The 23538-nt window shown below is 45.2% G+C and overlaps 1 protein-coding gene across 1 annotated transcript in view; it reads left to right on the top strand.

Moving 5' to 3' along the window:
* Nucleotides 1-23285, top strand: part of GRHL1 (grainyhead like transcription factor 1) — a 69171-nt gene extending 45886 nt beyond the window's left edge. The window contains exons 10-16 of the mRNA XM_024199133.3: nucleotides 2620-2707; nucleotides 5765-5904; nucleotides 6356-6393; nucleotides 7033-7121; nucleotides 13170-13255; nucleotides 18177-18241; nucleotides 21216-23285. Of these exons, the coding sequence (XP_024054901.2) occupies nucleotides 2620-2707; nucleotides 5765-5904; nucleotides 6356-6393; nucleotides 7033-7121; nucleotides 13170-13255; nucleotides 18177-18241; nucleotides 21216-21330 (621 nt within the window). The 3' untranslated portion in view covers nucleotides 21331-23285. The remainder of the gene's footprint in view (nucleotides 1-2619; nucleotides 2708-5764; nucleotides 5905-6355; nucleotides 6394-7032; nucleotides 7122-13169; nucleotides 13256-18176; nucleotides 18242-21215) is intronic.
* Nucleotides 23286-23538: the final 253 nt, after the last annotated feature.

The following is a 23538-nucleotide window of genomic DNA, read 5'->3' on the forward strand; positions in this document are numbered from 1 at the left end:
GGCACCACCCCACCTAGGATCCGAGTACATTAATCGGAAGGGGTATTTCTCTATGGTTCTCCAGGCGCTTGTGGATCACCGTGGGTGTTTCATTGACATTAACACAGGCTGGCCCAGAAACGTGCATGATGCATGCATCTTTTGGAACACTTGGCTGTTCAGGAAGATGCGGGCCGGGACTTTTTTCCCAGAGCGGAAGATCACGGTAGGGGAAGTCAAAATGCCCATTGTGATCCTTGGAGATCCCGCTTACCCGTTAATACAGTGGCTCATGAAACCCTACACAGGGAGCCTTGACAGCAGCAAGGAACGGTTCAACTACAGGCTGAGCCGGTGCTGAATGACTGTGGAGTGTGCCTTTGGCCGTTTAAAGGGCCGCTGGCGATCTCTGTATGGGAAGCTGGACTTGGCCGAAAACAGCATCCCCGCGGTTATATCCGCGTGCTGTGCCCTCCATAATATTTGTGAAGGGAAGGGTGAAAGCTTCACTCAGGCATGGACCTCCGAGGTTGAACACCTGGAGGCTGAATTTGCACAGCCAGAGAGCAGGGCTATTACAGGGGCATAGCCCGGGGCTGCAAGGATTATGGATGCCTTGAGGGAGCAATTTGAGGCTGAAAACCAGCAGTAATATCTGGTGCCCTGCACGAGAGCGAAGTGCAGTAGTTCCAATCTTTAGGAATCAGTGTTTGCTAAGCAGACAAGCAGACTTGCAGTGCCTGTTTATTTCCTGGGCTAAGGAGTCTTTTACTTTATTATTGCATAAAGAATGTTTTCAAAGCCAAGAAATCCATTTATTGAAAAGAAACAAGGGGTGGAGTGGGGAACAGTACAATCACAGATTCGCGTATGTCCTGTCTGGTGTGCTGTGCAGTGAGTGCTGCACTTCAGGATAGCTATACTGCATGGTGATGGGGGTTGAGTGCAGAGGGTAAGGGTTGTGGTTTTCAGGGCTGGGTGGTGAAGATACTGGTGTTGGAGGCAGCGGGTGGCGTGAAGAACACGGCAAGGCATTTGCAGCGCTGCATGTACTCCACATCCCTGAGAGGAATAGCGAGTATTGCGCTGCCGCTGCGGCGCCAGTGTGGCCGCCCAATGCGCTGTGACTGGCCTCCAGAAGTATTCGGCAGTATCCCACAATGCCTGTTCTAGCCACTCTGGTCATCAGTTCAAACTCTTCTGCCCTGGCCTCAGGTAACCAACCATGTGACCCACCCTTTACGTTCCCCGGGAATTTTAAAAATCCCCTCGTAGTCGTCAGTCGATGGGACAGGCTAGTCAGGCTGAACAGCCTGCTCCGCCAGCACCACAGCAGGTGGAGTGGCACCGGGCTCTTTGGCCGGCACCTTGGTACCAATGGGCCCCGTGTTTCCCCCAGTGTTAGAGACCCAGTTTACAAGCCAATCTGAGTTTTCCTTTTACAAAGCAGATCACCAAATCTTCCTCCCCATGCCAAATTTTTCCAGTGCATCCTATGTTCTGGGCAGGCAATGGGATTAGGTGTTTGGCACATGCAGATGAGCATAGGGATGCTGCCACTTTGGTTATGATTGTTCTGAATCCAAAGTTAATAGTCTGGCCTATATATGGCTTACTCTTAGTTTTTAGAGTAATGTAAGGAGACACCATCACTGTTTCATTTTGAATTATTGCAATAGAACTTGTTGCAGCACCACCTACCCACTCTGACAGGTCCCCACTGAGATTAGGTCCTTGTTGTGCTAGGTCCTGTACAAAAATACATTTAAACTCTGCCTCACAGAGCTTACAGTCATCCCCGTTTCACAGAACTGAAACACAGACTAAGCGACTTGCCCCAAGATCACACAGGAAGTCTCTGGCAGAGTTTGGAAACAAATTCAAATCTCATTGGGTCCTGACCCAGAGCCTTAGACCATCCTCCTTCCTGAGATATCTAAATGCTTATACGTCATAGAAAACTTGACTAGCTGTTTCTTTTTTTTGGTCACTTTTTTTTTTGGGGGGGGGGGGGGAGGAGGGACTAGGAATTCTGTAAATGTGAGGTAGTTCTGCTTCCATCTATTCTATATTAGGTGTTTGTTGATCCCATAGCAGCTAGCACTGTTCTGAAGGATGAAAAGTGATGCTTGTATTTTTAGTCCTGTGAAAGATGGCACAGTCACTGCTGACAAAGACTCTTTGACATGCTAGTATGTCTTGTTCCATCCTTGTAAAACTCTAGGAGATCTGAATTTAGCTTGATTATAGCGTCAGGAATATTTTTGATTAAAAGTTCAGTAAATATTATTAATCGGAGAAAAATTCAATGATCACTGTCTTATATCTTAGACACCGCTATTCTCTTAAGTATATGGAAATAACTGAAGTAACTGTGTGGTAACTTGCCATTTTACCCCAGTCCCATACTTAAAACAAATTCAGGTGATTGTGATACTTTCATTAAATTTTGATTTGATGATAGTACTTCAGAATAAGTACTGGACAGATTTTCTGGCTGACCTGATGAAGTGGTTAGTGTGAGACTGACCTCCATGTGTTCTATTATGTAAAGATCAACGTCATTGACCTGAGGGTATAAAAACAAACTGAGGATACTATTTTTTTTTCTCCCTTCCTCCCCAATCTGTCATCTGACAGGGAGCAGAGAGGAAGATCAGGGATGAAGAACGAAAACAAAGCAAAAGAAAAGGCAAGTGCACTGACCCCAGCTCCCAGTTGAATGCCTGTAAGTAGAAATTATTCCACCAAGTGTTTAAATGGTAGGCCTCATGTCACTTACAGACTACAATTTGTTTTCAGTACAGTGGAATTCTCCTATAAAGGAGTTATGGAAGAAAAAAAAAAAGGCAAGCAATAAAATAGCTTCACTTTAATCCACTGTATATGGGATTGTGAACTGTATTTTGCAAAGCACAGGATAAGTTAGGAACCTCCATTCTTCTTCACTCGAAAAGAAACTATATGTGCACTATGGATGTACAGTGGAGCCCACTCAATCCCTTTTAGCAGCCAGAGAGAGTAGAGGGAGAAGGCAGTGCTATTTGGACCAGCATGAAATCACACTTAGCACTTGCAATCTAAGATGAAGTGTTGTGCAAGGCACTTAAAGTTGGGTAAACATTATTATTCCTGTTTTACAGATGGGTAACTGAATGTTAAGGGCCTGGTTTTGAGAACTGGTGGAGCACCTACAACTCCAACTGAAGTCAGTAGGAGCTGGAGATACCCAGAACCTCTGCAAATCAGGCTTAAGGGATTTACTCAAGGCTATGCAGCAAGTCACTGGCAGAGTCTGCAGTACAAACCCAGATCTCCTGATTCCCAGTCTTGTACTCAACCCATTAGAGCTGAACTGCCCCTTTTTAGTTAATAGTCTAGTTAGACATTGTTTCTACGCATGTAAAAGTAAGCCCGAGGGGCTTGATGCTGGAATGAGCAAAAGATTTTCTAGCTTTTTCCTTCCAAATGTGTTTGCTTTTCATTCTTAATTCTCTCCTGCAGATCATACTTTTATGTTGACTCCTACAGAGCCAATGTTTGATGGTCAGTTATAGGTTAACAGAGTTGTTTGGTGTAAAGTTTATATCCCTGTTTCTCCTTCACATTGTGCAGCAAGGAAAAGTGTGTGTTCCTTGCTCTCCTCTGGACTGTTTGAAGATAATGTTTTGACGTGCTTGTCAGAAGCTCTGCTTTTAATAGTCTGACTGGTTCAATAAGCATTAACCTCACAGCTTGTTTAAACAGGGTTTCCTGACACAGCAAATGCGGGTTGGCAGTATGGCTTCAGAAGAAGGCAATGACACAGTTGCTAAAGGGCGGTTACAGGGAGGGCAGAGTTTTTAAATGTATCATAAAAAGAAGGCTCAACGCTTTGCTAGCATTTAACAAATGTGTGTGTAGGGGGGTGTCTCCTATCCCAAGTTCAGTAGCCCAAGCAGGATCCAGAGACCACTGTGCACAGTACTAGAGCTAATGGCTGAGAAATGGCAATTGCATGCTAAACCCCCCATTTGTAGAAGTTCATATCTTTCTTCATAAATGCTGCTTATGGGGCTAAACTTCCCATGCTTGGGCTGAGCCCAGATGTGTTGTTTATTTCCCCATTAAGGTTGAATACATATTGTTTGGCTATTTTTGAGCTATAAGTACAGTGACCAGACAGCAAATGTGAAAAATCGGGATGGAGGTGGGGGGTAATAGGAGCCTGTATAAGAAATAGACCCAAAAATCGGGACTGTCCCTATAAAATCGGGACATCTGGTCACCCTAGAAGCATTACAGTTGCTTCCAGAGACACAATTATTGTATCTATATGGATTGCTCCATAGTAGAGCTGGTTGGCAATTTTTGGTTGAAGTTTTGGAAAATCAGTTTTTCCACAGAAAATTTCAATTTTTGACTAATTGTTTTGAAATTTTTTTCAACTTTTTTCCATAGGAAATTCAAAATGAAATATTTCATTTTGGGCAGGCTTCACGCAAATCAAAACACTTCAGTTTGTTAACCCAAATTAAAATATTTCATTTTGGGTCAGTTTGACATTAATCTCTGTTCATCAGAGTTGCTACAGTGCCTCATGGGAGCTGTAGTTTGGATACCTCATATTCCTTTCTCTGTAGGCTAGGCTTCCTGGCTGAACTATATCTCCCATGATGCACTGTGGTTTTCCCACTGGTTGAACTGATGTGCTGCATCATGGGAGTCATGTAACCACAGTGCCTATAGTACATGTGGTCCACCCCAGAAGCAGCCAAATGACAATTCCCATGAGGCACATAGTGGCTAACAGGGGCACAGATTAATATTGAACTAGACTGAAATATTTTGTTTCAATTCAGAATGGTGAACCAAAATTTTTCACAGAACCTTCCATTCTGCAAAATATTGGTATCTTGCCGAACTCTATTCCGCAGTAGTAACAATGCTTCTGTAGTGCTTTCCATTTGAGGATCTCCAAATGCTTTTCAATACTCAATGACTGAAGCTTCACTAAGCCCCTGTGAGGTTGAAGTCTCCCCTCCTGTGCAGAAAGGTACAGTGAGTTACACAGGAAGTCTGTGGCAGAGGCGGGACTAGAACCTAGATGTGACTCTCCCAGTACTGTGCCCCTAAGACCATCCTTCATAAATGTTTTTAAATGTGAAACAAATATTGATCAGCTCTGTGCTTTTAAGAGGTGATATGCTACTAATATTGAAACAAGGCACGCCCATATCCCAGGGTGCATGAGCTTACAGAGAAGTGAGCTACAGGGGGAAACCTATTAATTCGTTTACCCATTTAGACAAAAGCCTTTTCTCATAACCCCAGCCAAGGAGGGAAGCAATGCCACCTGGCAAACACTTCCTGCCACTCACTGGAAAGGCTGGTGGTAGATTCCTGAAAAAATAGGAGGGTAATGAAGAGTACAGTGTTCAAACTCTGTCATTTGAAATTAGGGTGTGTGGGAGGAACTGCATCGATTTTTAGCAGTCCTTTCGGAAGATTTTACTGAAAATACCTGACGTGACACATTCCAAAAGGAATAAGCATCTTTGGCCAGGGTAATTTAGTGGCCCCCAGAATAGGTGACTCTATCAGAGAAGGGGAAGCCTCGCACTTTCCTCTCCTCTCCCCCCAAAAACTTGGGAAATTTTAACAATGGGGTCCCAAGACCCTCCCCTTCACACCCACCCCGGCACATCACTGCTTAACAGCAATACATTGCTCTTAAAGAGTAAGGCTACAACTGTGTCATTGTTTTAAATATCCATATATTACAATCTTTGATATTTCTTTACAGTTCCCGATGTCAAAGTGCCAATGCTTCCTTCCCACAAGCGGACAGACGTCACTGTCTTCAAGCCATCCCAAGATCTTGACACTCAGCCAATTCTTTTTATCCCCGACCTTCACCATGCCAATCTTCAGCGTGGGACTCATGTATGTGATGCCATTGTGTGCCCATAATATAAAATTAGGAGCATTGTCTGCCTATGTAATGATACTGTACATAGCCACTGGGCTGGTTCTTAAATGTATAACCACTGGGAGCAAAAAGTTACTGTTAAGTATGTGATCATATAAACCTTCGTGCTTCATGGCATAAGCCAAGCCCTAACAAATGTGGGTTAGGAGGAAAACCTGCTTTGTGGGCAGGTAATTCTTCACCTTCCTGTGAAGCGTTTGGTGCTGACCACTGACAGGATACTGGTCTAGGAGCTCTGGTCTGATCTGTATGTTCCTATTGTTGGCTTCTCAGGTCCACTTTTTAGCTAGCTACACACACTGTAGTAGGTTCCAGTTAATGGTCCCATGTCATATACCATCCAATAGTCTAATTTAGAGCACCTTTCTCTGTACACTCAAAATCTCTTCTTGTTTTGTTTTAAAGGTCCTTCCTGTTGCACCAGAAGAACTGGAGGGTGAAGGGTAAGAGACTTGCTATTTCATTCATTCTGTAACACTATTGAATTGCATGGTGCTGTAAAATCAGCTAGGAAGGTGAGGTCCCTGCCCCAAAGAGCTTGCCATGTACTCTAATATTAGGTGTTTTACTCCTCCCCTTATATAAGCCCCAGACCACAGTAAGACCTGTAAGCAGCACAGGGCCCAGGTTGTCAGTGATGCTGTCTTCTCCAAAATGGAAAATCTTGCATAGCAGGCACTCTCCATCAGCATGCAGCCAGCTTGACACTCGGGTTTGCTGCTCTGGGCTTTCCAGTGTGTGCCAAAAAATATTCACATTCCAAAGGGACTTGCCCAGAATCTCCAGGTAAATAGCTGATTTGGTGTTGTGCTTAAGCAGCACAAGGGAACTCTGTTGTTGGAGAGGGAGACCAAGAGAGAGAGAGAGAGCAGCAGAATCAAAGCACCTGGGCAGTTTTAAATAATGTGTATTGACTTGTGTAGAAAGTAATGCCCATTGTAACTAGGGTAATTATTACCCTGGTTCTGAAATTATGTTCATCATAAGATCCATGATGTGGCAGTTTCCCTGCTTCCAGGCAAGGAGGCTGCTCCTGCTGATGCTGCTGTTGATACATTTCCCCTCCCCCCCCCTTATTGCAGCTCTAATATGAAGAGGGGGCCTTATATAACTGAAGATGATTTTATTGCACCTCCCAATAAACTGACCAGAATAGAGGAACCAAAACGAGGTAATTTATTATTATTATTTTTTTTTTTTTTAAAAAGACACATCTGTTGCATTGCCATGTCATGAAAGAAAGCCAGGTCAGGGGTAGGAATGCTTTTCTTTGTGTGGGTCGGGGAGGGCAGTGTCTGCTCTTTTTTGATGTGCCCATCTGATTCTTATCTGTGCATCTCCTGCTAGCACTTATTTGGGGAGGAAAATATTCCCTTTTTTGCCTCAGCAGGGGAGCCAGCTAAACTTGCAAATACATAATTTTGGTTTTAATAACAGTAGGAGTTTTTGTCTCGTGATCAGGACTCCTGGGTTCTATTCCCAGCTCAAACACTGACTTGCTGAGTAAATTTTGGCAAGACACTTAACTTCCCTGTGTCTTTTTTTCCCCATCTAGAATTGCACCACTTTCTCGGGGGCTTTTTCTGATGGTTTGTAACCTCCATGCACCCTGTTGAGTAGGGACGTGCCATCATCCCCATTTTGTAGATGGAGAAAGTGGAGCACGGAAGGGTTAAATGACTTGTCTCTGGAGTCCCAGTTACAACCTTATCCATATGGCTGTCCTTCCCCTCCGGCTGCGATAAACTAATGAAGATGTTTGCTAAGGGAAAATGAGAATTAATGAGAGCTTGGTTTCTTTACTAAATCATAAAACGGGGACCTTATTCTATGGGTAGCTGCCATAGCATCATATTTATGCTCTATAATAATACCTAGCTTTTATATTGCACTTTTCATCAGTGGACCTCAAAGCACTTGACAAAGGAGGCCAGTATCATCGTCTCCATTGTACAGGTGGGGAAATTGAGGCACGGGGGTGAAGTGACTTGCCCAAAGTCACCCAGCAGTCCAGAGTCCGTCAGTGCTTTGTCCACTAAGCCACACTGCTTCCCTTGTATAGATGGTTATTGCTGTGTTCGCTTTTAAATCCACCCTCCTCCTTCTGCCTTCATTTTCAAACCCTCTTCCACCAAAGGAAAATCTCCAAGCATCCAAGCTTAATTCACCCTGTTTGACCTAGATGTTACAGTATATTGTTCCAAATCACAGGTGCGTCAGAGCAGTGAGCTGTCAAACATAGTAAACAACATGTGCCACAATACCTAGTAATTAGAGCGTGAATTAAGGACTTTGAAGCTGTTACATGTCCACATTTCCCTGCTCTTATTGGCTTATTACTCAGCCTTAATGTAGTTTTTAATGGGGCTGTTTTTCTGTGTAATAGCTCCGTCTCCATGAGCCGGAGGACACTGGTTGTCTGGCTTCTCATTCTTTCAGTCCGATCTTTGGAGTGGGGAATCAAATCCATATCCTACTAGATGGAGCAACATGATTGCTAATAAATATTTCTGAACAATAGCAAGGAAGCAAAGAGGGGGAGAGACAAGACTAAAATGGGGGGGAAGTATAGACAGTTGCAAGAAACTAAAGAGAAGGAATAGCAAGTTCTTCTTCGAGTGATTGTTCACGTCCATTCCAACTAGGTGTGCACGCGCCGTGTGCACGGACGTCGGAAACTTTTTCCCTTAGCAGCTCCCATCGGGACGGCAGGGGAGCCCCCTAGAGTGGCGCCCTTATGGCGGTGTATATAATACCCTGCCGGCCCGACCCCCCCTTCAGTTCCTTCTTACCGTCCATGCCGGCGTTGGAACGTTCTCTCGCTCGCTTGCGAGTGATCCCATAGCCTTTCAGTCTTCTAGTTAGAGTTGTTCTTAGATAGTTATCAGTTAGTTAAATGCCATTGTATTCAGGTGTCTGGAAGCTAGTTCCGGCACCAGCCTTGGGTTGCGGGGCATGCCACAAGCCCAGGGTTTCAAAGCTTGCACCACGTGCCGCAGGTCTATGCCTAACAGTGTCCCCCACGACTCCTGTCTCCAGTGTCTGGGAGAGGCTCATCGGGTAGAGCGCTGCAAAATCTGTAAGGCCTTCAAACCGCACACTAAGAAAGAAAGAGACACTTTCGCCTAAAGCAGTTGCTCACGGAAGCCACATTACAACCACCGCCCCAACCAACCGGCACCGGGCCCGGCTTCCTTGGTGCGAAGTGCCCCAGCATCTGTGTGCGACCCGGCACCCCCAGGCACCGTAAATCGCCAGCCCCAAAGGGGGACGACCAACCTCAGCACCGGTTGACCTATCCGGCACCGACTAAGCGTCACAAGAAAGGAGAAAGAGGGCACTCTCCCCAAAGAGCTGCCCAGGCGCTCAGAGAGGCTCCTGGCACACAAAGACAGGTTGTGAGCCTGAGTCCGGTACCCAGCGAGTTCAATGCGATGAATGTCTGGAGGAGGTCCTGGAACACCCCTCTACGCCCGACACTTTCGAGGCAATGAAAGACCTCATTGAGCTGTCGATGCCAAATCCCCTCCCGTGCAGGGAGAAGCCTCTGGCACCGCCTAAGAGGGTGCCCTCCAGAGGGAAGCCGGCAATAGTGCGCTGCTCGAGATCACCATCTCGGCACTGCTCATGGCACTGTTCCCGTTCAAGCTCGGCGTCCCACTGCTCCCCGGCACCTGCGACCCAGCGCGAGGTTACAGCACCGGAGGCGAACCTATCAGCGGTACCCGTGGTGACTACACGCCGGTCCACGACTCCATCGCTTGCCCGGCACCAGCACAGAGTGAGAGGCACCGGTCCCGAGACTCCCGGTACTGTGCGCGGTCCCGGTCAGCCAGGCACCACTCCCCGGCCTGCACCTCATGGCACACTACAGCCACTCAACATTCAGCACCGTCCTGGTCCTCTCCGTCGGCATCCTCCGGCTCCGAGGCCAACTCCGGTCGTTCCAGCTATAGCAAGCATCGAACCGTGGCCAGCAGAGAGTCCCACTCAGCATGGCAGCCACAGTGGCCTCCTCTGAGTCAGTGGCCCTTCTGGACCCCATGGGCCTACCATCAGCAACAGGGCACCATCTCCAGAGCTTCCAGGTCGCCACACATGTACACATCAATGGCAAGGGAGGCTACTCTCTCCAGGCCGCCCTCAGATCCCCAAGAGCAACTGGTGATGGCAGACCCACTGCCCACGGCAGTACCAAGCACTACAACACCTCGAGAGGTGTCAGCCCTGTCAGGCCCTGAGGTGACCCAGGCTTATGGGGACCCACAGGAGGGTCTAGATGAGGGCAACCAGCAGCAACTCACATCCTTCTCTTCCCCAGACGAGGCGGTGGCAGGTACATCAGTCTCAGGACCACCACCAATCGACCACAGGGCTCACCAGGAGCTGTTCTGCAGGATCGCCCTCAGTACGGGCCTCCAGGCAGAAGAAAAAGTTGAGCAGGAGGATCCGATGGTGGACATCCTGGCTCCCAAGGGTCCCTCCAGAGTAGCACTCCCTCTCATAAAGATCATACAGACAAATTACAACACTATATGGCAAACCCCGGCCTCTATCATGCCGACGGCCAGGGGAGTAGAAAGGAAATACTTCGCCCCTTCCAAGGGACACAAGTTCCTGTTCTGCCATCTGACTCCCTGCTCCCTAATCGTTTCAGCAGTCCATGAGAAGGAACAACAGGGCCAACAAGCCTCTGCCCTAACGGCCAAGGAGGGCCAAGCGTCTGGACCTCTTCGGTAGAAAGGTCTACTCATCCGGGGGCCTCCAACTACGTACAGCCAACCAGCAGGCGATCCTTAATAGACATAACTTCAACTCTTGGATGGCCATGTCCAAGTTTAAGGATCGCCTGCCCCAGGACTCGCACTTGGAGTTTGCTGCATTATTCGAGGAAGGAAAGGCGGTGGCTAAGACTTCGCTACAAGCCTCCCTCGATTTCAGCTGACTCTGTGGCCAGAACCATTGCCTCGGGGGTAGTCATGCGACACTCAGTGTGGCTACAGGTGTCGGGCCTCCCTCCAGAGGTCCAAAACACCCTCCAAGACCTCCCATTTGAGGGCTCGGGGCCTTTTCTCGGAGCAAACAGACTCCAGGGTGCACGGCCTTAAGGACTCTAAGGCCACCCTGAAGTCGCTAGGGATGCATACGCCGACAACCCAGAGAAATCCCTTTAGGCATCAGCCTCCGCAGCAGAGGCAGTATCAACTCCTCCTCAGACAGGAGCCGTATTGCAGGTGGGGCAGAAACAACCGGTGTAGACAGCAGAATAACGCGCCTAACCAAGGCCAGAACAAACCCCAGCCCGGAAACAAGCAAGGGTTTTGAAGGCGCGCTCGAGGACAGCATACCAACCCAGTACCCGGATCCATCCCCTCGGTTTTTAAACCAGCTATCCCACTTCTATCGTGCGTGGTCCCGTATAACATCGAACCCCTGGGTCCTATGCACAGTACAGGTGGGATACTCCCTCCAGTTCTCCTTCCCTCCCTTCCTCCCTCCCACCCACCTTCCGCATCCCTCTTCAGGGACCCCTCTCATGAGCAACTCCTTATGCAGGAGGTCCGTCCCCTCCTCGAGATAGGGGCGGTGGAGGCGGTTCCACAGGAGCTAAGGGGAAAGGGGCTTTATTCCCTTTACTTTCTAATTCCCAAGGCAAAGGGGGGTCTCCAACCCATTTTAGGCCTTCGCAGACTCAACAAATTTATGGTCAAACTCCAGTTCCGCATGGTCTCCTTAAGCACTATAATCCCGTCACTGGATCTGGGAGATTGGTATGCTGCCCTCGATATGAAGGACGCCTAGTTCCATATCCCCATCCATCCGGCACACCACCACTTTCTCCGCTTTGTCATAAACCAACATCACTACCAGTTCACGGATCTCCCATTCGGCCTGTCCACACCCCCGAGTGTTCATGAAATGCATGGCGGTGGTGGCGGCCTTCCTGCGGAAAAGGCAAGTCTGAGTGTACCCGTACCTCGACGACTGGCTACTGACAGGTTGTTCCAAGGACGAGGTCCAATCCCACGTGATAATGGTCATGGACACCTTTCATAGACTGGGACTCCTCCTCAATGTACCCAAATTGTCACTCATACCTACGCAAAGGATAGAGTTCATAGGGGCAGTGCTAGACTCGGTACAGGCAAAAGCAAGCCTTCCAGAGCCCAGGTTCCAAGCCATAGAGCAGATTGTCAAAATAATGCTTCCATATCCCACCACGACAGTCAGGTGTTGCCTGCAGCTAATAGGGCATATGGCAGCATGCATATATGTGGTCAAGCATGCCCGACAGAGACTCAGGCCCATACAAGCGTGGCTCACCGTCCGTCCCGAGACCCCCTGGACCTTGTGGTGACGGTCCTGGAGCAGGTACAAGAATCCCTGCGTTGGTGGCTGGACTGACCAGTGGTCTGTGCAGGGGTCCCCTTCGCCAAGCCCCAACCTTCTCTGACATTAGTAACAGGTGCATCAGATCTGGGCTGGGGCGCACACTTTGGGGATCTGAGGACACTAGGCTTGTGGTCAAGGGACGAGATACCTCTCCATATCAACTTGAAGGAGCTCAGGGCGGTTCGTCTGGCCTGCCAAACCTTTCACGCCACTTGCAAGGTCACAGCGTGACAGTCCTGACAGACAACACCACCGCCATGTTCTACATAAACAAACAGGGCGGAGCCTGATCCTCACCCCTCTGCCACGAGGCTCTTCTCCTCTGGGATTTCCGTATAGTCTGATCCGTTCAGCTGGAAGCTTTCTACCTTCCAGGGGTACGGAACAAGCTGGCGGATTGCCTCAGCAGGTCATACCATGTGCACGATTAGTCAATCAGATCGGACATCATACAGTCAGTCTTCCAAAGGTGGGGTTATCCCCAAGTAGACCTCTTCGCCGCCAAGAGCAACACACAGTGCCCTCAGTTCTGCTCATTCCAAAACGACAGTCCGGGCTTGATTGCCGACGTGTTCCTAATACTGTGGGGCGAGGGGCTGAAGTATGCCTTCCCTCCTATCCCACTGGTCCACCGGGTCCTTCTCAAAATTCGCTGGGACAGGGCGACAGTAATCATGATTTCTCGAGATAGATTTAACTAAGTTTGTATGCATATCCTTGCTGCATTATTTTAATGTGTGTTACTCTGTGCTTTCACAACACTCACTTATGCCTCGTCCTCAAGGAACAAATATATATTAAAGCACTCTTTCTGGTTTGCATTCAGTGTTGCTGTATGTCCGAAAGGAGTCGGAAGAAGTCTTCGATGCACTTATGCTAAAGACACCATCTCTGAAAGGTCTAATGGAAGCTGTAAGTATCAGGGCAGTTCATAAAACCTTGTGTCCGGTCTGTGAAACCATGAGCATGACACCTGGTTCCCTAGTGTTAGATCCTAAATACTTAGAGTATGACTGAGCTTGAATCGTAGCCGCAGTTTGTCATCTAAATATTTCTGTTGCTTCCGGTTAAAAAGTAGGTGCTGGTTCTCCACCGAAGTCACCTTTGAGTAAAGGGGAGAACACTGCAGTTAACTCCTCAGCTTCTACTCAAAGCTGACTTTGAAAAATAGAGCAAGCAAAAGAGTTCCTTACTGGCATCCTTCATTGGTGCGGGTGGGCTTAACTCATCAGGGGAGCAGCTAAATCTGCGGTGGGCTCCAGCGAGCTTAGTGGTACTTCCTGATACATTCTAAGTAGTGATCTCAGTCAAGAATACCTGGATTCTAGAAATATTAAACACGTTTGCCTGGGATCTATTTTTCTATACTTAAGAATTCAGCGTTTGAATAATCTCCACATAAGAAAGTGGATGTAGCTTAAATTTTCATGTAACTAGTGATTTTTGGGAGCCTCCATTTTTGGGTGTCCAACTTTGAGACATCTTAAAGGGGTTTGATTTTTGAAGAGTGGGTGCTGCTCAGCACTCTGTGAACACCAGGTACCTTTTAGGTGTCTCAGACTCGATGTCCAAAATCTCGAGACACCCAAAATCACTAGTCACATTGGAAAATATACACTCCTAGGTTTGTTTTTCATGCAGATCCTCTCTTCACCGAGCTGCAGAAGAAGCTTTTTCAGATTTTTCCATTGGTATCAAAACTAATCCGCAGGGTCCTACTTTGTGACTGTTTTTCATAGCTGGGGGTAACATTTTAATTAGCTGCTGGAACAGTTTCTGGAGCATGTTCAAATGACTTATATTTTTGTCAGTCTCTCATTACTTTCTGTTTTCCCTCCAAGCCTAGCAAATCGTATCCTCATTCCCAGGGACTATTTTAATGCTAAATTTGAAGGTGTTTTTGAACAAGGGTTACAGCAAAATATCTATTTTTGCAATGGGAAAAGTGTTGTTGGTTTTTTTTTATTATTATTATCCATAATAAAAAATGGCTGAAGGGATTTTGCTTTAACTTTATATAGACATGCCCACATGCACTCAAATAAAATTCTTCTTAAGTCTGAGACCAAGCCTGGAAAATGAAAATTAAAAAAGTGAATATTTCAGGAAGTTGGGAGCATGTGAAAACAGGGAGGTTGGAATGGAAACTGCTGTGCACCCTTAACTGTAGCTCTTGCTACTGGCTACAATAGTGTGATTTTTAAAGCTGTCTGTGCTGTGCCACAATGTAGATTACTGGGGTGTGAATTGCAGAGCACACCAAAAGTTTGTGCTCTAACTGCTCTGTGTGGAGGCTGCTGGTACAAACTAAAAAGGTCTCTAGTTTCAAACAGGACTACGTTAACACGTGCTAGATACCTTTTTAGTTTGCACCAGCAGCCTCCACGCAGGGCAGTTAGTGCATGAAATTTTGGTGCACTTTGCAATTTACACCCCCATAGTCTGCATTGTGGTGCAGTGTCGACAAGTCCTTAGACTGCAAAATATCACCCACTCCTCCAATTGCCTGCTGGGGTGCAGCCCAGGGAAAGTGTAGAGGTTACTTTGGGACGTGCCTGTTGAATTTACAACATTGAAACTCTTGGTCATTTGATTTTGCTTGCTTGGTCTTTGTCCAACCGGTGCCTTGTTAAGGTTGAAGGGTTTGAATGTTGTCACTTTTATATCACCTTACTAGCCTTAGCCTTGGGATCCAAAATCCACTCCCTTATCTGAGATTCCATCATGGCTGTTGTGACTTGCACTTGCATCTAATCTTTGGGGTTAAAGAGGGAAGAAGAGGAGTTTATCGACCCAATTGTAGCATGTTCTACTCAGACCCTGATGTAGGAGCAAGCAGAATGTCTGCACTAGAACAGATCTAAATCAGGGAATCCCCCCTGTTACTGCTTAATGCAAGATGGATATTTGCGATCAGTGTGAGATTAGAACAAAAACAAAACTGTAGATAAAGCAGCTTGCCAAAGAAAATTGGATGTAGAACAATAGCAACCACTTTGTTATGGGTTTTATGGTGGTGTATGTAATAAAATACTTAATGAGGTGACTGTTTTTATACTGAGCTCATTTTGCCAGTTTATTGTTGGATATTTGCAGTCATCTTCTTTCCTTAGAGCATGTGAGTTCCTCGCCTCATCGCTTCTGGGAGGTGGGGGCTAGCATGTCCTGCCCTCTCCCCAGGAGTTTCTCCATTTATACTGCCCCTCTTCTAGACCACCCCCACCACTCTGAAATCACATAGGTGTAACTTCAGTAAGAGACCTGATTGGGGTGCCCAATCCCTTTCTCTGGCACTGACAAAGAGCAACACTGGCTTCCACTGTGGGCTGTAAAGTAGCTCCTGAAATTGGGAGAGTTTGTGCAAAACGTATGTAAAACCCAATTCAACTACCAGTGTGTTATCTTGAGTGCAGAGAGGCCTGAAGTGTGATCAACAAGGATCCTAGAAATCCATTTGACATGGAAAAATGCAGAATTTGCGATTTAATAGAGAACCTTTAGTTTCTACATTTTGTAAAAAAATAAAAACGTACATAATTAGTAACTACATTTTACTGAAAGTACCAGTGTCGCCTATTCAATGCGCAAAACCTCCCCCTCTTGTGGTTGATTTTTTTTTTGAATGCACTTTAAATTTACATAGCTAGACATACTCTAATAACCTCTATATATGGGGAGCAGTTTGTGACGGATTGGACCCCCCCTTCTGGGATGCCACTTGATGTGCTGGGGTTTAACTGAGTCTCCCCGTACTCAATCAGCCTGGGTTCCCTCTTACTGCTTTGCTGAATTAAGCTCTCCGGCCTCTTGCAGCGCCCCCTCTCCCTCTCCCCCCCCCCCCCCCCGCTGCAGTCACAGACTGAAGTCCGCTCTGTGTGAGAGGTCTCCCCCAGCACTCACGTGCCCACCCCTTTTGGGAGACAAACCCAAAATACTATTGTCTTGTACTGTAGAGAAATATTTGTACAGCGCAAGCTCATAAAATTTGCCCTCTTCCTCAGTGTGAAGAGAGATGTGCACGACTCCTTGCCCCCCCCCGTTAGAAATTACAAAAACTGGGTTTAATAATAAACACAACAAATTTTATTAACTACAAAAGGTAAATTTTAAATAATATAACAGACAGAACAAAGCAGATTACTGACCAAATAAAGCAAAATACGCAAGCTAAGCTCCGTATACTTAAACAGGTTACGAAATGTAATTTCTTACCCTAAATGTTATTTTAGGCAGGTTGCAAAGTTTCTGTGGTTCAGAGTTCCAGTTGTATTTCTTTCCACCCTGAGACAGGGGTCCAGCCTGGACTCCCCCCTTGCCTTCCCTTCACGTGGCTTTAGCGGTGTTTCTTTCTTGGGCAGACAGGCCATGGAGAGGAGGAGCCTCGTTTGCCTTCCTCCCCACCCTTAAATAGGATTTACATAAGGCGAGAATCCTGTTTCCCAAATTTGACTCTCACCCCTTCCCTTCCAGTGGAAAGCTACAAGAAGTTCCAGGTAATGTTTAGTGACAAGACCACCTGACTCTGTAGGATCACAGCGTCCATGAGTCAGTGGCAGCATGGAGTGTCCGCAGGAAGGCCAAGCCTTTGCACAGTCCATTGTCCTCGCTGATGGGCCATCCGCCCTCTCTGGCTTTTTCTATTGTTATACCTGAAGTGTTAGCAGTGGGCGTCACCCAAAGTAGCATAGTTGAAATACAGATACATAGTCAATATTCTTAACTTCAGATACAGAAATGATACAGGCATACCAATTGGATAATCACATTCAGTAAATTATAAGCTTTCCAATGATATCTTAAAAGACTCACTCAGTTACGTCATATTCATATCATAAGTCCATTTTCATAAAGAATATGGAGTGAAACGTCACAGGTTACGTAATGGAGTACAGGAGTTTGTGTTTTAAGGCATCTCAAATTTCACTTCAGCCTCCAAATGTGAGTAATTAAAGTTATGAAAAGATGCCGAAAACTTTAAAAATCACCCCTAAAGACCGTGTCACTGAGTGTGGCAAGGACAAATTTCACATTGATGGTGATGTGCTGTACTGTAGGCAGCCAGGCTGTAGATTACATTCAAAGGCAGACAATTGTAGAACACATGGGAAGCGCTAAACATAAACAGAAAAACGAAAATGAGGCTGAAACAGCAGGGCCATTGACAACAGTCAAGAAACAATGCACTGTGACTGAACCATTCCAGCATTTTACAAGTGTAAATATATCAATAAAACATTGTGTTCAACTGATACCTATCTATGTTGTGGCTAGGAAACTAAAGTTCAGCATTTAATTTTACTTGCAGAAAAATTAGGGGTTTTATCAGATAATTGTATTTATTTTTTTATCACCGAAAACGAAGATCCTTGGTGAGCGATGCCCGTTTTCTTTAAGGCCTGTTCTGCCATACATAAAGCCACCATGTGTGGAACCCAGTTACCACCTGATAGCAGCAGTCGTGGTTAAAACATGATTCAGTTGTTTATTGAAATCAGAGGGTTTGCTCAGTCATGAGAACGCTTTTATTTAGTTGTTTAAATATGGACGTTTGAAAAATTTGGCCAGGAACTTCAAAGTGAAAATAAGAAAATTAAGCATTGAAACTGATTGCATTCCTGTCCTAGTAATTAATCCACTGGTAAACTGGAAATAATAATTAAAAATTGGCATGTCCTGTCGATTGGATTATTTTTTAGGAATGTCAGTGTCAATCTTGCAAGGCAGGGGTTTTGTTTGATTTACATCATTGTATCATGCATCTGAGTAAAAGTGAAATACAAAGTGGCCTACAGTCTCCCTGATTTAGGGACTGTGTTTTCTTTTTATGTTCTAGATATCGGACAAGTATGATGTTCCTTTTGATAAAATTGGAAAAATCTTCAAGAAATGTAAAAAAGGGTGAGTATGTCTTGAGTAGCATCTACCGCAGCTTTCCAAAGAAAGGGTGATATCTTGTGTTATTGTCCGGCCTTTAGGAAAAGAAATACACATTATAAACCCCCTGCATGCACATGTGCTCCCTTCATACACAACACAGATGCTAAATCTGTTCCAAAATTCACAGATGGATTACAAGACCAGTAGGGACCAGTTTGATCATCTAGTCCGACCTCATGCATAACACAGACCACAGGACTTCCCTGAGTTAATTCCTGTTTGAACTAGAGCATATCTTTTTTAGGAAAACACCAGTCTTGATTTAAAAATTGCTATTGATGGAGAATTCACCACTGCCTTTACTTCATAGAATCAGAGAATATCAGGGTTGGAAGGGACCTCAGGAGGTCATCTAGTCCAACCCCCTGCTCAAATTCCCTCACTTTGTTTAAAACAAAACCAAAAAACCCTGCACTTTATTTCTAGTCTGAATTTGTCTAGTTTCGGCTTCCAGCCACTGGATCTTGTTTATACCTCTGTCTGCTAGATTGAAGAGCCCTCTATTATCAAATTTCTGTTCCCTATGTAGGTATTTACAGACTGTAATCAACTCACTCCTTATCTTTCTCTTTGTTAAGGTAAATATATTGAGTTCCTTGAGTCTTTCACTGTAAGGTTAAGGCATGTTTTCCACCCCTCTAATCATTTGCATGGCTCTTCTCTGAACCCTCTCCAATTATTTATCATCTTTTTTGAATTGTGGATACCAGAACTAGACACAGTCTTCAATCCTTAAATGTTGCATGCCTTTGGAATGTGCTGTAAAGAGCTGTCCTCGTGTGAGTCAAAGGACTAAAGCAGGACTGCCTGGGAAAGCTGTGAATTGAAAGTGTGCTTTGCTAACCAAAGGCAATTCAATTTAGGCAGGCATCTGTATCCATAAAGACCACTTCAGGAAAAGAGGAAGTGGTCTGATGTGTCCAGATTGCAGCAATTGAACTGCCATCCCTGTTGTCTTTTTTGTTGTCACATCCGTAATTGTTAGGTTGTGTGCAGAGTTGTAGCTGTGTTTAACTGGCCATTTTCACCTTGAATGGTCCCTTGAAATGTGTGTTCACTACTTATGCTAAACAGCCTGTTCCTTCTTGTATTTAGCTGTGACACTCTGGGTATGTCTACACAGCAAAGAAAAACCCACGCTGGCTTGTGTCAGTTGACGTGGGCTCGCGGGCTCAGGCTTTGGGGCTGTTTCACTGCTATATAGACATCTGGGCTTGGGCCTGGGCCCGCAGGGTCCTAGAGTCTGTGCTCCAGCCCAAACCCAGATGTCCACATATCAGTGAAACAGCCTTACAAGCCCAAGTCGGCTGACATGGGCCAGCCATGAGTGTCTAGTTGCAGTGTAGACATACCCGCTGAGTACCTTTCCCAGACATGAGGAGGATCTCGGTGAGGCAGACAAGCTTTTGAGCTGCACGAACAGAAGTTGCTCCAATAAAAGATAGTGCCTCACCCACCTTCTCACTATATTTGTTAGGTGTCCAGCTGAACCAGTTCAGAGCTTTGTGAAATGTCCATGTGTCTTGAAACTGGTTTAGCTTCACAAAGATTGTGGGTCAGGAGTGCTGTGTTGAAAAAGGTTTTCCCAGCCCATGAAAACCTTCAAGATTTCAAAAAATTTCCTGTTCTGCTGTGGGACAAACCTCTGACCTTTTGATATTTTCTGCAAAAATATAGAGGCCACACCCCAGAATAACCAAAGCCCAGTGGTAATGGCACTTGCCTGGGATGCCTCCAGCATCCTGATTCAGAGCAGGGACTTGTACCTGGGTCTACTGCATCTAGGGTGACCAGACAGCAAGTGTGAAAAATCGGGACGGGAGTGGGGGGTAATAGGAGCCTATATAAGAAAAAGACCCAAAAATTGGGACTGTCCCTATCAAATTGGGACATCTGGTCACCCTAACTGCATCCCAGGTGAGTGCCTTATCCACCAGGCTGTTCTGGGATGGGGTCTGTCTCTGTCTCTCCGGTTGGAGTTGTTCCACATTTTGTATAAATAAATAAACATTCATTGGGACAGAAAGCGAGAGACTGACTCTCTGGCCCAGTGTTTAGGGCATTCACCTGGGATGTGAGACCCCGGTCCAAGTCCCTGCACCAGTGAATATTTAATTATTTATACAAAGTGGAATTGGGAGAACCAGGTCCAAGACCATGCTCTGTCTATGTGTCTTGCATTCAGGTGAGTGTCACAACCAGGCTATTTTGTTTGTGTGTGTGACTCTCTCCCAGCTCTGTTTGTCATTTTCGAGATCATTCTCCCTCCCTTGCAGCTCTTTCAAATTGTGGACAATGGTTTGTAAGTGTGGCTTGAAGTCACAGCAGCAACTTTTGAAGCAGATTAGATCAGTTAAACCAGTGGTTCTCAACCTTTCCAGACTACTGTACCCCATTCAGGAGTCTGATTTGTCTTCCATACCCCAAGTTTCACCTCACTTAAAAACTATTTGCTTACAAAATCAGACATAAAAATACAATCGTGTCACAGCCACACCGTTACTGAAAAATTGGTTACATTCTCATTTTTACCATATAATAAAATAAATCAATAGGAATATAAATATTGTACTTACATTTCAGTGTATAATATATAGAGCAGTATAAACAAGCCATTGTCTGTATGAAATTTTAGTTTGTACTGACTTCGCTAGTGCTTTCTCTGTAGCCTGTTGTAAAACTAGGCAAATATGTAGACGAGTTGATGTAGCCCCTGGAAGACCTCTGCATACCCTCAGTGGTACACGTACCCCTGGTTGAGAACCATTGAGTTAAACCATAATAGGAGATGAAGGGTCACAGAGGGGTAACAGAGATCCCAAGTTATTTCTGGGCAGTCCAGAGGTGTTCTCTTAGCTTTAAATTAGCAACACTTAATGCATTTCTGGTAACTTCTGCACTTTAAACTGTAATACTTACCAGCCTTACTTCCTAGAATCCTGATCAACATGGACGACAATATTGTGAAGCACTATTCGAATGAAGACACCTTCCAGCTACAGATTGAAGAGGCTGGAGGATCTTACAAGCTCACTCTCACTGAGATCTAAAACCAAAGCCATCAAACCTCTGTGGATTTTAAATGAAGGTCTCAGATGAACATTTTTCTGTAATTTAGTCTTCTGGGTAAAACACGAATCACTTTCTCTAGAAGAAACCCAGTGGGTTGAGTTCTTCCAGGGATCGGAGCAGTGTTTGTTTAGCAAAGTTGATATAGTCACGTTTCTGTTCTTCCGAAAGGACAAAACAATGCTCATTAACTCAGTGCACTTGAAATGAATGAACATAGATATCAGGAATTAAATAATATTTATGTACAAAACATTAGCAAATGGGGATGGGGAGAGAAGCCTTGAAATAGTGGTGATATTCTAACTTCTATTTATCTATTAAATATTCATGTGAGCCTGTCAGCTAATGATGTCTTATTGGACTGCTCTCTGCTAGATGCAGCTGCACAGCTCCCATTCATGCTAATGGGAGCTGCAGGTGGCTATGGGAGACTAGACTCAAGAATGTTTACTGCTGAACAGGGCATGTTGCTGAAATCACTTGTATAATAGTCTGGGGAATGTAAAACTGCCTTGCTCATGAAGACCTTACCTAAGTTACTGTGTGAACTCATTTGACATGAAGCTGTATTGTATATAAGTGCAATATATTTTTGAAGGTTTGTAAATGTGTACATATGAGTCATATATAATATATATATATATAAAAATATGGTGTTCATGTATATACAGTGAATATATGCAATGAAGCCTCCCTAAAAGGATACTATATACAGGCAAACAGTTATTTAAAAACCTAGTATGCGCCAAACCTGAGCGCACGTTGTATATTCATAGCACGCACAGAGATGACTTGTTTAAAGAGGATTTTCCTAAGCAGAAGGAATGATGCCTACTATACAGCAGACCCCTCTGTACAGTGAGGTGTGGTGGGTTAGGCTTGTATTGTACACTACCAAATAAAGTTCTACAATGGCTGTTACTCCTATTCTGTACCTGTAGTGAGATTGTGTATTCTCAGTCTTGAACCTAAGAGGAGCTGTGGGCTTGTGCTTCCGGGGGATAAGCCAACCTCTTGGGTTTATGAAGAAGTTTTCCCTATGGCCAGCTATTCTGTAACTGCCTGCTCCAGGGTTTCTCCCACCACCTCCTGAATCTGGTGCTGGCTACTGTCAGAGACAAGATATTGGACTAGATGGGCCACTACGCTGATCCAGTCTGGCAGTCCCTATGATTCTGCGAACTTGATCCTGCAGGTGAGTAGATAAGGATTGAGAGATTAAGGCCCAAACCACCAGTAGGGCCATGTAGCACAATGCTCGCAATCCAAGAAGGTGTAGGGGGAGTGGGTCCTGCAGGCTGGCAAGCAGACCATGCTCAGTGTTCATCATGAAGCATCAAGCCTGTATCTGTGAGAAGAGAAACTGAGCAGTGGCTGCCTGTGACTGAAACACTGTTAAATATTAAAATATTTAATATTAAAAAATATTTAAAATTGCTGCTATGCATTGTATCGTAGCCTTTACTCTGACTATTCCCGTCTTCCAGCACCAGGCCTGCTTCCCCTCTATTACTCCTCAGTGATCAATTTGGTGCAGGGACAGAGATCTGCTGACCTACTGAGCGCTCCATATTCCATGCTGTGTGAAAATCTCTCTGTACAGGTGTTCAGCAAACATTGAGTGCCCAGTGCTTTTGCAGACTGCAGACAGCCTGTAGGATTGAACCCTGAAAGAGAAACATGCCTGTAATGCCGTGGGCATATTGATGAGACTGCACCCAATGTGTAATCTCTCCTAAGCACATCCTGGTTTTAAGAAAAAAACAGAAGTCTGCTGTACTCCAAGTTTCTCTGAATTTACTGCAATTTGGGCTTCCATTTATGAATTCAGGGGGGAAATGTTACTGTGGCGAGGGAATTCTTGTACACTCACGTAGAAATACAAATGTATATTCATTTTTATTGGAAGTGGAAGTTTTATTACAGAATCAGGCTAGGGAAGTAGATTTAGATCATTTGTAGATGTAGACTTGATATGAATGTTATTTCTTATTACTGTTATCTTAATGAAGTATGTGACTTAAATTAGGGATTGTTTTCCACTATAAAATACGCCGGGAAACGGGTCTTATAATAATAGCAACGTTGTATGTTTTATCAAACTGGAGTTTTTGGTCTTGCCTACTGTTTTTTTAATTGTATAATTGAAGATGTATTTTAAACCAAAGCTATTAAATTTTATATGT

Source organism: Terrapene carolina, unplaced genomic scaffold, assembly GCF_002925995.2.
Source record: "Terrapene carolina triunguis isolate 2854851 unplaced genomic scaffold, T_m_triunguis-2.0 Scaffold42, whole genome shotgun sequence".
NCBI lineage: Eukaryota > Metazoa > Chordata > Testudines > Emydidae > Terrapene > Terrapene triunguis.